This window comes from Paramisgurnus dabryanus, chromosome 22, assembly GCF_030506205.2.
Source record: "Paramisgurnus dabryanus chromosome 22, PD_genome_1.1, whole genome shotgun sequence".
In the NCBI taxonomy this organism is placed as follows: domain Eukaryota; kingdom Metazoa; phylum Chordata; class Actinopteri; order Cypriniformes; family Cobitidae; genus Paramisgurnus; species Paramisgurnus dabryanus.
This window is the reverse complement of record NC_133358.1, coordinates 24,189,233-24,206,575: the sequence shown is the minus strand read 5'-3', so window position 1 is coordinate 24,206,575 and position 17,343 is coordinate 24,189,233. Positions and strand designations below refer to the sequence as shown.

Sequence of the window (17,343 nt, the reverse complement as noted above, 5' to 3'; positions counted from 1 at the left end):
AACTCATAGACTCTTGCGCATGTCATTGCAAAGTGATTAATCATGGTGTAAGTTATTCCAAACGCTTTATTCATAAGCATGACCAAAGGTGTTGCGAAAGCTTCCTCTTATTAACGTTTAAAAAGTAACAGACGTCGAAAAGCAGCATACGATTTGAAGATTTTTACAGCATTTGGACTCTACTGCAAAGATGCGTCTGTCATTGGGATCTCGTCAAATTTTGGGCCTGTTTTGTTTGGTCATGTTGCTCTGTGCTTTTGTATCGGGAGGTGAGTGTTTTACTCTTTTATATACTGCTAGAGACATACAGTAGGGGTGAGGATCTGGGGACAGTACAGTATTTCTGTCAACTATTTTACAATGTACTGTAATGGCATTTTTATATGGCAGTGCACACTGGATACAAGATTGCATTTGAATACTTACAGACAGTACAGTGTGTCATTTTTAAACTTGACGGTCAATTAAAATAAAAAGTATTATTTCTGATTTAATTAAACACATTTTAACAGATGTATTTCTGATTTGCTCTGCAGTGACTTCTCATGACCCAAGGAAACCAATATGTTGTAAACGGCTCAGGAAGAAACCTGTTGAGAGCAATATCACAAAGTGTTTCTTTGTGTCGGCAACACCGAAATGCCTTAAAGCTGTAATGTAAGTCTCTTCTCTTCATCTCAAAAAGGAAAATACATGTGCTTCTGAACGTTTTCTTTCTCTCTCTTTCATGTACAAAATGTAATAAAAATTGTACTCTACAGATTCACAGATGACGAGGGAAGGATGCACTTCATCGATCCAAAGGCTCCATGGCTCAATGAGAAAATAAAGGATCTAGAAAAGGTTTGAATTTACAGGCAATATTTTCATAAAAATCTTTATAAATGGGCACAGTATGTATGTGTTCCTGTAGCTTAGTCCACTGCATTAGCAGCACTGAAAGTAGCTTTAGATAAAGTGTCTGCCAAATGTGTAAATGTAAAACACTTCCAGAGTTTACAATTTAGGATGTATAAATATGGACTTATTTTAAAGTTAAAGTTTCATTTACAATACATTTCTTTGTTCTTTAAATCTACAGAAAGGTATAGAATGCCAACGACAAAAGGAAAGTCTTTAAACCCTGATGTAAGCACGGAATATGCGGCTCTTCTCTCTGAACTTTATCTACACCAGCCACAACAGCAAGATCTCGATTATTTAAACAAGACACCCTGTATTACATACTGTAGCAAACTGTAAACATACAACGGGAAACGCCAACTGAAATATATTGCAAAAAGGAAACCATGCAGCTATGTTTTGCTTTCACACTTATTGTAGATGTTGAGCAATTTACATCTGTTTATTCCTTTATTTATATATTTGGATTTATTGATGAAGTTTTATTGAACTAAAACATATAGTTGTTTATTTATTTATTTATTTAAGTATTTAAAAACATTTTAAGGAACTACATATTAATTTTTTTACAAATCAGCATTGTGGCAGTTGTTGTGAAATAATCCAACACGACAGGAAGTTAACTGGATGAACTGTGAGCAAATAAAACATTTATGAATGCAAAAAAATAAATAAATATAAAAATCAAAAATAGTATCCTGGTCTTCTTTTATTTCAAACTAAAAATAACATGGTTTAAGATGTCTAAACTAAAGATGGTTTATATAAATTTATTTCTGGATTCCTGATTAGAGTATATAGCTGTAATTGAAATTTGTCTGTGGTCAATAGGAATGAAAAGAAGTAAAAAATCGTACAGAATGTCTTAAAAATCACAAGACCATTTACAGTAGGCGGAGTCCTCGCAGAAACTGTGTTTCATCAGCACTATGACACCGAATTAACCTAAAGGTCACAACACGCACACGCACACACCCACTCACAGACCCACACACACACACACAACACACACACACACACACACACACACACACACACACACACACACACACACACACACACACACACACACACACACACACACACACACACACACACACACACACACACACACACACACACACACACACACACACACACACACACACACACACACACATACACACAGGCTTACAGTATTTTTTTCTGTAAACCTGCAACAACATTATTTACTTTTAAAATGTTGTCATTATTTACATACCCTCATATGTTTTTAGAACCCAAATTCAGATTTTTTTAAAGTGATAAAAAGTGCACATTTAGTGCACATACAGTTTTTTTCGATTGCTAAACGACAGTTTTCAATCCATGTGCAAAACACTAACTACAGTCTGCAATACCAAAAGTCACATGAGCACAACTCTACACACATGGCTCAAAACACCTCCGTGCAGCCAAACACTAAACACAACCCTCACTGAGATAACACACACTGTCACTCACAACATACTGAGAGGAAAAACACTAACATCAAACACCAATACACAAAATACAAACTTTATATCTTTACAGTTTTAACAATTTCAGTGATGTCACACCAAGTAATGTTTTCTTTAAAGAATGATTTATTTATTGATTTATCACATTATTTTTTTAGAACACCATAATTTTTTAAGGTAAATGAAAATTAGCAGTTTGCTTCAGTTGTCTGTAGTAATTTACGGAATTACAGTAATGAGAAAAAAAAGGTAGAAACTTAAAGTACATGAAAGGTACCCACAAATAAAATGAATTATTATTATTATTAAGGTAATATTATATATAAATGAAATACATATATGAAATTGAAATTTATATTTATATGAAATTGCAATCAGCAGTGTTTGAAAGGCACAAGGCTGAAATCTTTTCTGTTTTGAATGTGTGGTTCACAGTTTTGACAGCAGTGTGTTAGCATTTGAACAAAGTGCTGTAAATCCACAGTGTTGTGCAGGTTGTGGTTAAAGTCATGGGATAAGTGTGTAAAGTTTTGAAAACTGTGTTCAAGCAATGAAAAATGATCTAGAGTTTGGTCCACATGAACTGCTGCTGTGCAGACTGTAGTTAGAGTTTTGCACATGTGACTCCAGTTGTGCCCACTGTCGTTTAGCAATCGAAAAAAACTGTAAGTGTCTGAACTTATGTGTAACAACTGAAACAATAGTGAAAGCCACAACAAGAAAGTAGAGGAGTTAATGTCTTTGGGACACTTAAAGTACAAAAAAGTTATTTATTTAACACGTGGGTCATTTTGAAAAGTTTTGTGATTACTATGGGAGTGGATGGTGACCTAAAGTATGTGGTCACTATCCACTCACCAGAAAACCCAAACAACACTTTTAAAAAAAAATCTGTGTTTGGGTTCAAAAGAACAAGAAAATACTTGAGGGTTTAAATGACATGAGGGTAAGTAAATAAAGACTAATTCAATTAAATAAAAAAAAATTGTGTGAACTCTCCCTTTACAGTTTTTTTTATTCGCTTTGGTACTATTTTCACAAGTAAGGTGTACATTTTCAAAACTCTTAGTACAAAAATCCAAACTGATCACACTTGTAACGCAGCTAGTCATTCTTTCAAAACCTGATGTAATGCTTTCAGTAAGTTGCACATGTTTTCAGTCCACATAATCATTGTTTCAAATACAAGATTATTGTAATATGTAATGAGAACATTTGGTTTAATCACCGAAACACAACGGTATGATCTTCTTTCAGTTTAGTACTTTTAACAATCAGTTCATCCAACAGCAAACAATGCAAGATACATGTTTCAAATCAGCCTTCAAAGTGCTGAAATAAATATGCTACAGTACTATAAAATACATATTACACAGTTTCACATTAGGCAATACACTTACATTACTTACATAATCTATAATTTCCAAAATATCCATCCTATGTGTAATCAAGTGAAGGATCAATGAAGACATCCTCTACAGTCATTTGAGCAAAATACAGTAGTTTTTATTTTTCAGATATAATTGTATAGCTATACTTTCTATAATGTAACTGAATGAAAACATAAAATTTAGTGCACACATTACATTACAGTAATTTGGATCAAGCCTGTCTTGAGCATTTGGCCGTAGATTTTCGTTCACCTCTTTGACCTCTCTGTGGGTGCCCATGCCCACCTCTCTGACGGATCCCTTGTCCAAAAGATCTTCTTATTCCTTGCTGTCTGTCCTGCTCCATGTTGAAATAAATGGCCAGTGTTTCACCCCCACTTTTACAGTAAACTGTTTCTACAGGACTGTAATGACCAACTTTGGTTACCACTTTGTAAAATCAATTTGCAATAAAGAGTATTTTATCATGTGTGGTTACACATAATTTATATGTTCGTACAAACAGAGGTTTTATTTCTGTAGTTCTCAAAATCCATATACTGTATATTGCTAAAATGAAAATATATAGGTTTACCAAATGGTTCAGTGATTAACCATTAAGATCATTTGGATTTAGTGCTGGTCAAATGTATTTACACAAATGAGATGAGAAGCATATCAAAAGTATTGAGAGCATTGCATTGTGAAAGACAGTTACTTCATATGAAAGGTATTTCTTTGATGACACAATGATTAAGTGTGGTGAAAAAGTGAATGTATAATTTTGTGTGTTGTACTAAGTCAATTGAACATGTGATTAAATGTTTGAAAAAACTGACTATTTGATGATCTGCCTTGAGTTTTGTACTAACAGTTTTGAAGTTTTACCACATACTTGTGAAAATAGTACCAAAGCGAATAAAAAAAACTGTAAATACACACTGACAGAGCCTATGATAGTCTGATGAAACAGTACTGTTATATGTTCAGGTTACATAATACTTTCTAATAGAACACATTATAACACAAATAAGGTTAACTGTGCTGTTGTGTTAGAGGTTTGTTTATTCTTGCTTTTTAGAGTGTTTTCAGATGTACTTCAGATATAAGAGCAGTGATAATTGTTCAAACAGGTTGATTTAAAAGTACTTTAGTAGTATAGAGGCACTTTAGCTAATAGTATCAATGTGATTTCAACAGAGAACAATGAATTTGATTCCTTCAAAGAGAAATGCGTGTCTTGAGAACCTAAAGGAAATATTTGAGTCCACAAATATAATGAAATGGAAAGTATCAAAAAAACCCAAAGGTTCTTGGTGATTTAGATTTAGGAAGTCATCAACAACTTCTTGTTTCCTCAGTTCCAGTCCCAGGAAATAGCAACTATACTGATCATACAGTAGATAGTTTTTTTTTTGTTAATAAGTATTTCTAACCATATCTTCATTGGTTAAACTATTTTTGTGGCTAACCTTTTAGTGAACTCAGTTCAACCTGATGATTTCTCACAAGATTCTTGTTTTAAATACTTATATTATGCATTAATTTTTCTACCTGCCTGCAGTCATGTTTTGTTGCGGCATACAGGCAAATCACATAAAATATAAAACAACACATAAACACAACATTCACAACTAGTTCACGCTTTATTTCTGGATAAATGTACAAAGCTGAGTTGGAGAAAGCTGTTCTTAAGAAGTTTTCAGATTTAGGCAATGAAAACACAAAGGCACGACACTATTTTATTGCTTTATGTAGCCTAATGTTATAAGTACACATATACGCCGTAGAATGTACAGCACTTGACCCCTTTACCTATAATGCATTGCCATTGCCTTGCTATTGCATGTTTTTGTGAAAATAATTGTATTTTTATTATTTAATTTGATATGTAAATAAGAGATAAATATAAGACGTGAACTTAAGAACAAATGTTCTGCGCATGTACACAATGTATTTTTGCATCCGATTGAGAAAATACTACGATTCATGCGTTTACATGCATACTTTTCTCCTGCTGATCGGATCACACTTCGCAAATCTTCCAGCATCTGTCACTTGCAATAAAAACTCACGCTCGACATTCAAAAAAACAACATATATGTATGCATGTATGTACACTGAGCAAAATGATAAACACAACACTTTTGTTTGTGCCCCCATTTTTCACAAGCATAACTCAAATATCTAAGACTTTCCCTATCTTCACAAAAGGCCTATTTCTCTTAAATATGAAATAGACAAATCTGTTTGAACACTTCTCCTTTGCCAAGATAATCCATCTACCTTACAGGTATAACATATCAAGATGACTATTACACAGGCGTGCTTTAGGCTGGCCACAAAAAGGCCACTCTAAAATGTGCAGTTTTATCACACAGCACAATGATACAGATGTCACAAGTTTTGAGGGAACTTCCAATTGGCATGTTAACTGCAGCAATGTCCATCAGAGCTGTTGCTCATGAATTTAATGTTCATTTCTCTACCATAAGCCGTCTCCAAATGCATTTCAGAGAATTTGGCGGTACATCTAACCGACCTCACAACTGCAGACCACCCCTTGAGAAAATTAACCATTGTTTTATTGTGGTAAAAGTGTAGTAACCATGGTTTTTTGACGTATTGATTACAATCAGCAAAACCATGGTTTTACTACACTTACCATGGTTTAACTATGGTTTTTTAAAACAATGGTTATAAAAACCATGATTATTTTGTGGTTACCATAGTTTTACTACAGTAACCATGTTTTTTTTATTTTAACTGTAGTAAAACTGGTTAATTTCCATAAGGGACGTTTAACAACATCAGCCCAGGACATTCACATCCAGCATCTTCACCGCCAAGATCAGCCACCCGAACAGCTGCTGCAACTTATAATTTTGCATAACCAAATTATTTCTGCATAAACTGTCAGAAACCGTCTCAGGGAAGCTCATCTACATGCCTGTCATCCTCGTCGGGGTCTCGACCTGACTGCAGTTCATCTTCATAATCGACTTGATTGGGCAAATGTTCAAATTCGATGTTGTGCCATTCTCACTGTTTTGCCAATCTCAAATCTTCATTTTATAGGCAAGATCATTGAAAAGGTTGTTTTCAAATCAGCTGAACAAATTCTTAAACTTAAATGGCAATCTGGACAATTTTCAATCTGGCTTCCATCAACATCACAGCACAGAGACAGTGCTACTAAAAGATAATAAATGATATTCAATTAAACTCTGATTCAGGTAAACTATCAGTGCTGGTGCTACTAGATCTAAGTGCTACCTTTGACACGGTAGATCACAGCATACTCTTACATAGACTGGAAAACCAGGTAGAGCTCTCTGGGATGCTCCTCAAATGGTTTAAATACCTAAAAGGGAGAGGTTACTATGTGAACATAGGTAACCATAAATCTGAGTGGACATCCATGGCATGTGGAGTCCCACAGGGCTCAATTCTTGCCCCGCTCCTGTTTAATTTGTATAATGCTCCCACTTGAGAACTAGAACTACAAAAACTACAGCTATGCAGATGACACCCAGATATATTTTGCCCTGTCACCCAATGACTACAGCCCCATTGACTCTCTATGAAAATGCATTGATGAAATTAACAGTTGGATACGTCAACAAAGACAAAACTGAAGTCATTGTATTTGAAAATAAAGATGAAACTCTCAAGGTTAACGCATAACGACTCTAGGGGTCTTAAGACACAAAATAAAGTCAAAAATATTGTCTAGTCTGACCTTAAAGGTGCAGTGTGTAAATTCTAGCGGCAGTGGTGAGGTTGCGAATTACAACCAACGTCTCAGTCCACGGCCCACTCCTCGCTTTTGAAACAAATAGAGACATTACGGTAGCCACCACAGGAAAACATGTCATTGTCAGAGACAGCTTAGTAAAAAAGATTGTCTGCTAAGGGTGTCTGTAGAAACATGTGTGGCACAAAATGGTGACTTCCATGTAAGGGGACCCTCGGTGTATGTGGATAAAAACGTCTCATTCTAAGGTAATGAAAACATAACAGTTCATCATGAAAGGTCTTCATACACCACTGATATTATAGTTATGTATATTATATTGCATTTTTGTCATGAGATCCTCCTAAAAGTTACACACTGCACCTTTAATTTCACTAGTCATGTGAAAGCGATAAGCAAATCTGCTTACTACCATCTAAGAAATATAGCCAGAATTAGATGTTTTGTTTCAAGATAGGACTTAGAGAAACTTGTTCATCCTTTCATCACCAGTAGGGTGGATTATTGTAATGGACTCCTTAATGGGATCCCCAAAAAGACCATTAGACAGCTGCAGCTCATACAGAAAGCTGCTGCCAGAATTCTGACCAGAACCCACTTTTACTTGTGTGATTTTTATATCAGTTTTATTCTTTTTCACACATTTAAACTGTTTTTATTAAAATCACATTTATCTTCTTTTAATTGTTAAGGGGGAAACCAGCAATTCTGTCCAGGGTGTCTAGACAAACACGGCAGTAACTGCAAAATAGTGTGGTGCAGGGCAGAACGAGAATTACATTCCCCGTCAAAAATAAAGGTACAAATCTGTCACTGGGGCAGTACCCTTTAAAAAAGGTCCTAATATGTACCATTTAGGTACAAATATGTACCTTTAAAGGCAGTTCAGTACATATTGGCACTAATATGCACTATTTGGGTACAAAGGTGTACCTTTTTGAAAGGGTACTGTCCCAGTGACAACTTTTGGACCTTAATTTCTGAGAGTGTTCCAAAAATGTTCAGTGTGATGGTCCACATGGCAGTAATTGCAAAAGAGTCTGTAAAAAAGTGTAGTGGGCAGCAAGGGAATCCCAAAAGTGCCCGGTGCGTGGGCCACATGGCAGTAATTGCGAAAGAGTCTGTGGAAAGTGTAGTGGGCAGCGTGGGGGAAAATTTTGAAGATATCTTATACATTGTGACTTTTCTTCCTGTTTTATTCTTTTCACACATTTATTAAAATCACATTTATTTTCATTTCATTGTTATTTTAAATTCTCATGCATCTTTGTTTCTATTGTAATTTTGTCGTGTGTCTCTTATAGGGATGGGATGGTATGAAAATTTCATATCATAATTATAGTAACTAAAGTTATCACGGTTATCAATATTATCATGGTTTTGTTAAAATGAGATGGAAATGTTCAAAAATAACTGATACACACACTGAAAACATTTGAACAAGTTTTATTTTTGAAAATCTAAATTTTATATTTCATGTCCCTGAGATTATTTCTGTGGTAAAAAAATAAACAAATCTGTCTAATAAGTTTACTGTGAATGAATACAATACATTATTCGTTAAATGCCTTCTTGTGCAAAAACTATGTTGCATGTGCGCACCTGCGTCAAACTGATTTTGGCTGGATTTACCGCAAGTTTTCAAAATCACGGTAATCAAACACGGTTGTAATGATAATTACATTTTAAACGATAATACTAACCGTATCGTGGTTAATCGTGAAACCGGTAATCGTCCCTAGTCTCTACTTTTTTATCGCTTATATGTTGTTTTCTCATTTTTATGTAAAGCACTTCGAATGACCTATGTGTAATAAATGTGCTATACAAATAAACTTGCCTGGCCTTGCCTAACACAGATTTAGACAGATTTGTGAACAATATTTGAAAGAAATAACTACATAGAATAAGTCTTAAATCTTTGAGGTCAGCTCATGAAAAATGGAGGCACAAACAAAAATGTTGTGTTTATAATTTTGGTCAGTGTATATGAATATATACAAGAAATCATCAATTTCCTTATAGCTGTTAAAGTCTACTTTCATGTTAAGTACTGTTTGAGATGAATATCTTGATTTTAGCAAGATCTACTACTGAATTATAATCTCCATTATTGTGCCTATAAAAAACATGTAATAAATGTACTAAAAACAGTTTAACAAACTGATCAGCAGAACAGTAAATATATTTGAAGAGTTTGGTTCCAAAACGCAATAAATCCATTTTGACTAATTTGGGTAAAAATGTGTTTTCTATACCAAGAAAGTGACAAGATGAAAACCACTATTTTCTGTTACAAACTTTCACATAGCATCTTTAGGCTATAAAAAGATAAAAAAATTCAAATCCATAATTTAATTTTCAAAGATTTATTATAAAAACGGATTATTTTTCTGTTTGTAAGGTTTTTTTTCAAAATACTATAAATCTATTGAATCAATATATAAATCTGCATTCATCTTTGCCATGTTATATACATTTAGTTGACTAGTGGTATACACTGATAAAACATTATAGGCGTTAATCAAAACACTTACTTTGTCATATTGAGAACACTGTCATTGCTGCTTTTTTCACAGCAATCAGCTGTAAAATGTTTTGGTCCTGCTCGATTTTCGTTGGCTTATCGTAAAATAATGAAAAGTTTTTAATAAGATCCCCTGGGGTCAATGGGTTAGCATGACTGAAGCTTGATGCTGTCGGGAGAACAAGCAACCGGCATTTTCCGTCTCCCGAGTGCTTCTTGTGTAAATTATTAGATGTTAATGGCTTACGTTTCTTTCCCATCATTTTTTTAAAATGGCGTTTATTTTGGAACCAAACTCTTCATTTATAACCCCTATTAGTTAACAAAACAACCGTTTACATTCCCATAGGCCCTATAACTTGCTTGGGCCTATAAAATGAACATTAGTTATGACCATGTCTCCTGAAGCGCAATTTCCAGCAGCCCCAGCACCACAATGAAATACATTTGGAGGTTAAAATTACATGGGGATGAGTTAGCACTGACCTTACATCTCATAGCTGGAGCCCGGCCTGAATTTCAGATAAGCAGACCTCAGCTGAAACAACAGTTTTTTCTGATTAGATTTAATTATTTGACCTACAAGGTAAACACATGGTAAACACAACAATGTTTCTTCAATATTTCATTGGAATGTCACTCAATGAATGTTTAAAAAAATATTTTACAGCATATTATACAAATAAATTTTTTCTGCATACATTATTAAATCATACAGTGCAGGCTTAAATATAAAATAGCATTTTAAAATTGATAACATTTAAAACTGGACTTAAGTGTAATTTAAGTTTAATAAAAAAATATTGCAAACACCTAACAGTTAATCTCCTGTGGAAATTCCCTAATCCCCCAATCCCCCTCATGTGAAACCAGAATAAAATACAACGGAACAATGATGAAATCACTAATAAAAATAAACATGCTTTTAAAGCACACAATGTGACCACTGTATTTCCTCTTAATTTACTATTTAAGGCAAAGAGGCAAGAGCGTTGATTATATTCTCTCAGATCCAAGAGTACAAGAGCTGTCATTACTAGAGATCATCTGTCAACATGAAGACACAAAGACTTTCTACGAGAACTTTGGCCGTGATGGTGGTAATTGCATCTGTGATCTGGACACTGAGTGCTGGTAAGAATATGTTAATGTGCTTTTAACTGAATAGTATTTGTGACTATCTGACTACCTTTATCTAACCATGGCATAATCTTGAGCTATGCTTGGCTGGACTACATTATTTATCTTTGGTCTTTTGTTCACCCTTATGGTAAAATGAGTACAATATTTTAGCATTTTAAAGTCAACAATACTTCTGTTGTTTATCTGCAGCTGGGGGAAATATAATAGGACACCTGTCAAGCTATCACACAGGCATAATGGGCTTGTGATAGCAAATCATCATGTTATAAAGGCTTATATAAAAGAGCATGAGCCTAATTTATACTTTAATAACTACATTTCTTTATCTGGCCTTTTGAAAATCTTATCCCAGCATCATGAACCTCTGATGGAAAATTTACTATGATGTTAACAGTTCATGTCAGTGTTTATGAGCAGCAGAGTCTGAGTCCTTTGGTCTTGAAAATCATTTTGATTTTGTTATGGTGGTTAATCTATTAATATTGAATGAACTATGCTAATGCATTTGTTCATGTTTTTGTCAGATAAGCAAAAGAAGGACCCGTGCTGTGAAAAAGTCTCCATGAAAGAGGTGAATGATAAAATCATCGGTTACAGGCTACAAAAACTTCATTTACCATGTGTCAAGGCAGTAATGTAAGTATTGTGACATATGTCACAATTAAAAATCAGATCCATGTAAAGTTTACTTTCTGTGTCTTCAACTATTGTATTGTTCATTGACAGCCTTAAAACTCAGAACAATACATTTTGCATTAGTCCAAGAGCACCATGGGTACGAGAGAAAATTCTCCAGTTTAGGTAAGTTGAAGTCAACAAATGTAGTGACAAGTTACTGAATTTAAAATGACAGTAAATGCTTATGTAAATATTATAATGTATTTTGTATAGCATTCTAATAATAAGATGGTATTTTATTGTGTTACAGAGCTCAAACAGATAAACTAATACTGTCAGGACAGTCCAACATGTAACTTCCACACCACCACCAACATCATCATCCTCCATTAGTAACATCACTTGTGGGAGGTTCTAATCAAACAGGCGATAATGATTTCATAAAAGTGTCAACTTATAATGAACACATATATATCTAACCAGTTCAATGTGTTTTAAACCTATTTTTTACAATATTACATAGTGTCAAATACATGTAGCTATTCATCAATAAGAAAATGCAGTCTTAATGAGGTGAACTCAAAAGGAAACTGCTTTGAATATCAGTATGTATAAGATTTCATATTGAAATTTACTTTTAACTCCAGAAGGATGGTATAAATCTGAAAGTTTTTTTAGAATTTGAATGTTATAAAATATTGAAGTTGTGTCTGTATCATGATGAGTGCTGGATCTAAATAAACTGATGAGTACCTACAAGTTTTGCTTGTTGATTTTTATTTCTGAGTTTGCACTACAGGCCCTGTGATTCAGGCATGAAGACCCTGCAGTGTCTTTATTTTGTTTTCTGGCCTCTTACTTTCCATGTACTGTATATTATGGACTCAATTATTGTTTATCTATTATGAGTTAACTGCTTTTATTACACAGCTCTATAAAATACTTGAATCTGATTGGTCAGTTACAATATGAAGTCAGTTATCCCTCAGTACATTTTATAAGTTAATACTGTAGATCACTCTGTTGTCTTATCTCTCATGCAAGGTTTATATTGGTTACAAATGAGCCAAAAAAAAATAAGATGAAGATAACCTGTATTGAAATACTGTATCATCATTTTATGAAGAAACCAAGGAGTTTGATTTACTGTGCTGTTCTGTTCGAGGTTTGTTTATTGTTGGTTAGCATTTACACCTGCGGTCAGCATATTTTATTTATTTATTCATTCATTTAGCTGACGCTTTTATCCAAAGTGACTTACAATTGCTATATATGTCAGAAGTCGCATGGCTCTGGAGCAACTAGGGGTTAAATGTCTTGCTCAGGGACACAATGGTGTGTCACAGTGTATTCAAAGCCAGGTCTCTCACACCAAAGGTGAGTGTCTTATCCACTGCGCCATCACCACCCTTTATATTTTCAACGCTTTTAAAAACACCAGCAGCTAGCTGGTTTTGTCTGCACTGAGTGCCAGCGTGCAAGTTTTTTTGTTGCACTCAGCGCTGAGTGCCCAGAGTTGAAACATTTTCAACTTTGAGTGAAACGCTCAGCTTGTCACTTTTTATTCGACAGTCCAATCACAGTGGAGGAGGAGCGGGAGAAATACCACACCATCCAGTTGGCGCATCGTACAACGACTGATAAACAACACAAAAGTATTATAGCAACCAAAAAACCTAGCTGAATCCTGGCTATGTCCCTACTACAATCTTTTATTTGGACATTAAAACCTTTGCGCAACCAACAACAGCCAAAAAACAATCAGGAATTTGCCAGAGATTATATTTGGCACTTGGCAGTGTGTTTTATCATTCATCAGCTGAAAAAGTTGCTCTGAAACTGATTGCAACAATACTGTTCCTCTTGCCTTTATTGTTATAGTTGTGGTGTGAGCTTCTTGTCACAATGTCACTAATTCGCAGGATGTAGAAAACGCTCATTTTTAATCTTATGTAGAAAATAAGATGTACACATTCAAATTAATATAACTCTGGCGTTATTTGGTCTGGAAGCCGAATTTTGGTCTTGTTTTAAAGAATACACTTGAAAGTTATTTACGGAATTGTCTGGAAGTGAAAATATTAAATAAAATAAAAATGTGTTATGCAGTTTAAATGTAGTGTTGTAGATAAAAATAAAAGCCATAGTATTATTTTATACATAAAATTATCAGAAAATGAGGTTTGTGTTGGTTTGCTGTGAGGTTTGCTCTTGTCACAAATTAATTAATATATCACGGTCACTGCATTATTACTACTGCTAAAAGGTTTTGAAATATGAAAACTACATTCTTAGACCTTTTCAACAATATATAGTTTGTCGTAATAGATTAAATTTTACATGCAAAATATTGAAGTAAGCTCAGGTGTCCCGCTCACAGGACAGTGCGGGTTAAAAAGCACCCAGAATGATGTCCTGTGTAAATTCCCCCCATATCTGCTGCACGAGTGTAGAGTTAAATCCCAGTGGAGTACAAGTGAAACCAGACTAAAACACAACAGAACAATTATGTAATCATTCATAAAAAAATAAATATGCTTTCAAAGCACAGGATGTGTCAACATTGCATTTCCTCTAAATTCACTATGCAATGCCAACAGGCAAGAGTGTTGAATATATTATTTCCAAGAGGACAAGAGCTAGAGATCATCTGTCAGTCAAAATGGAGACACAAAGACTTTCTTTAAGAAATATGGATGTCATTTTCTTGATAACAAAAGCTAAGGTGGACTTCAAGTTAGATTATTCATCCTTATTGGATGTTTAACCGGTGTATTATGTTACATTCAGTATATAATATTTTAGCATTTTGAGTCATTCAACATTACTCCTGTACTTCATGTATTGCTGGGAAACACCTGTCAAGCTATCGTAGGCATAATGGCCTTGTGATAGCAAATATAATGTTTCTATAATAACTTATGTAAAAGAGCTTGAGCCTAATATACACCTTCATAACTGGCAGACACACACATACACACACACACACACATAAATTTGTACATATGTACATACATATATGTATATGAAAATACATGATAAAATACATTTGGGGATTCAAATGACAAGACACACACAGAAAATACTGACCTTATTTTGACATCTTAAGCCGTGTCTGATTTCCTGATAAGCACGCACGTCTCAGCTGAAACGACTGAGTTTTTCTAAATGGGTTTAATTATTTGACTTACAGTACAGGGTTAACATGGTAAACACAGCAATGTTTTATCCCCATTTTATGGGAATGTCACTCAATTAATGAATGAATGTTAAAAACAATCTTCTTTATGGTAGACATTTAACTGTGACAGCATGCATTAGCTTTTTGTCTGTATACATTATAGCTTTAAAACATCCATTGTAGGCTTAAAACAAAAAGCATTTGATAAAATTCTAAACGAAACTAAAGTTTTATTTACAGTTAATTAAAAATATCAAGAACAACTTATAGATAATGTCATGTGGAAATTCCCCGTATCTCCTACAGAAGGATTAACCGCCTCAGTGGAGCACATGTGAAACCAGATTTAAATAAAACAAACAAATGATGAAGTCATTTATAATATAAACTTCTAAAGCACAGGATGTGACATTTTGTATTGCGTATTTCCTTTTAATTCACTATTTAAAGCCAACAGGCAAGAGCGTTAAATACTTCTCTCAGATCTAAGACAAAAAGAGCTTAAGATCGACTGTCGAAATGGAGACACAAAGACTTTCAATGGGAAATTTGGCTGTCATGATGGCAATTGCATCTGTGATCTGGACAACAGCATATGCTGGTAAGAATATGATAAGGTGCTATTAACTGTATAGTGTTTGTCCTTAAAAGTAACTTTTAACTGACTAACTAACAATGGTTAGTCATTTGATCTTGACACCAAGATCTATGCTTGGCTGGACTTTAAGATTAATTATTTTTGGTCTTTTGTTCACCCTCATGGGCCATTTCAACTGTGCATGACCTTTGGTCTTGAAAATCGTATGCACTGTATTTTATTTTGATTATGGTGGTGAATATATTGATATTCAATGAAGTATGCTAATGCATTTCTTCATGTTTTGTGTCAGATATGTATGTTAAGGCGAACACCTGCTGTGAAAAAGTTTCCAAGAATGAGGTGACCGACCCAATCATCGGTTACAGGCTGCAAAAACTTCATTTACCATGTGTCAAGGCAGTAATGTAAGTATCAGATTCTCTCTATACAGAACAGACGTCACAATTAAAGATCAGATCCATGTAAAGTTTACTTTTTGTGTCTTTAACTATTGTATTATTCTTATCGACAGCCTTGAAACTCCAAGGGGAAAATTCTGCATTAGTCCAAGAGCACCATGGGTACGGGAGAAACTTCTCCAGTTTAAAAAGTAAGTTGAAGTCAACAAATGTAGTGACAAGTTACTGAATTTAAAATGACAGTAAATGCTTATTTACATATTTTAATGTATTTTGTATAGCATTCTAATAATAAGATGGTATTTTATTGTGTTGCAGAGCTCAAAAAGATAAACTAATACCATCAGCCCAGTCCAACATGTAACTTCCACACCACCACCAACATCATCACCTATAAGTAACATCAGTAGTGCGAAGATCCAATCAAACAGGCGATAATGATTTCATAAAAGTGTCAACACTTATATATCTAACCAGTTCAATGTTTTTTTAAAGCTATTTTTGAAGTCTAAAATGATTCTCTGTTATATATTTATAATTTCTATATAGACTCTTTTACAGCCCACGTGATCAAATAGCCTACGTGTGCATTTTGGCAACAGAAGTGGTGTTATTTCCCAGTGGTTTTAAAGTGTTAGCAAGTCAGAAAGTTTATTTTAATGTTTTCCTAGCATCAAAATGTCTGGTTGTTGCGTTTGGTTGAACTAATATACGTATATACGTACATATGTATCTGGCCACTTTATATTTGGCCATTTGCTAAAGTCTTCTATACACTATAGTACACGGATCTGGTAGCTGTGTTGAAAAAGTTGATAAAGTCAACTTTGTAAAATAACTTTCTCTGTCTGTGTTGCTTCACTGCTAATTCTTGCTATACTTCCGTTGCCAAAATGCACGCGCATATGCTGCCAATTCATACTGCTAAAATATTTAGATCAGGTCAGGTTTGAATAAGTTATAAGTATGCATAATATTTCACATTGAAATGTAATGTTACAACTCCAGAAGGATGATGCAAACCTGAGAATATTTAAGAATTTAAATGAGATAAAATATTGTTTTATTGTATTGTAAGTTGTGTCTGTGTAATGATGAGTGCTGGATCAAAATAAACTGATGAGTAACTGCAAGTTTTGATTGGTGGTTTTATTTGGTATATTTCAGTTTTTTTTTATGACAATATCCTGGCCGGACCACTGTTGTCAGTGATAAAAGTATTTGAAATGAAAATGATTTCTTAATGCTTTACGTTTTCAGTCCCGAACATCTTTTCTTCAAAATCTTTATGTAAAAACTCTCTTAAGGCTAAAGGTATGCTGGTTACTGGAATGCAAAGCATACTGTGAGGGTTTGCAGGACAGATA

The 17,343-nt window shown here is 34.2% G+C and overlaps 1 protein-coding gene across 1 annotated transcript; it reads left to right on the top strand.

The window, feature by feature from the left end:
* Positions 1-15,349: 15,349 nt before the first annotated feature.
* Positions 15,350-17,047, top strand: LOC141281387 (uncharacterized). The gene is made up of 5 exons (XM_073813128.1): positions 15,350-15,594; positions 15,682-15,752; positions 15,868-15,982; positions 16,090-16,167; positions 16,295-17,047. The coding sequence occupies exons 1-5, from the start codon at positions 15,497-15,499 to the stop codon at positions 16,338-16,340; spliced, it is 408 nt and encodes a 135-aa protein (XP_073669229.1). The 5' UTR covers positions 15,350-15,496; the 3' UTR covers positions 16,341-17,047.
* Positions 17,048-17,343: the final 296 nt, after the last annotated feature.

Coding starts and splice junctions, on each gene's coding strand:
- LOC141281387 (XM_073813128.1), top strand. CDS start 15,497: ATGGAGACACAAAGACTTTCAATGGGAAATTTGGCTGTCATGATGGCA. Junction 15,595..15,681: donor GCTGGTAAGAATATGATAAG/GTGCTATTAACT, acceptor CTTGACACCAAG/ATCTATGCTTGGCTGGACTT. Junction 15,753..15,867: donor CCTCATGGGCCATTTCAACT/GTGCATGACCTT, acceptor GTTTTGTGTCAG/ATATGTATGTTAAGGCGAAC.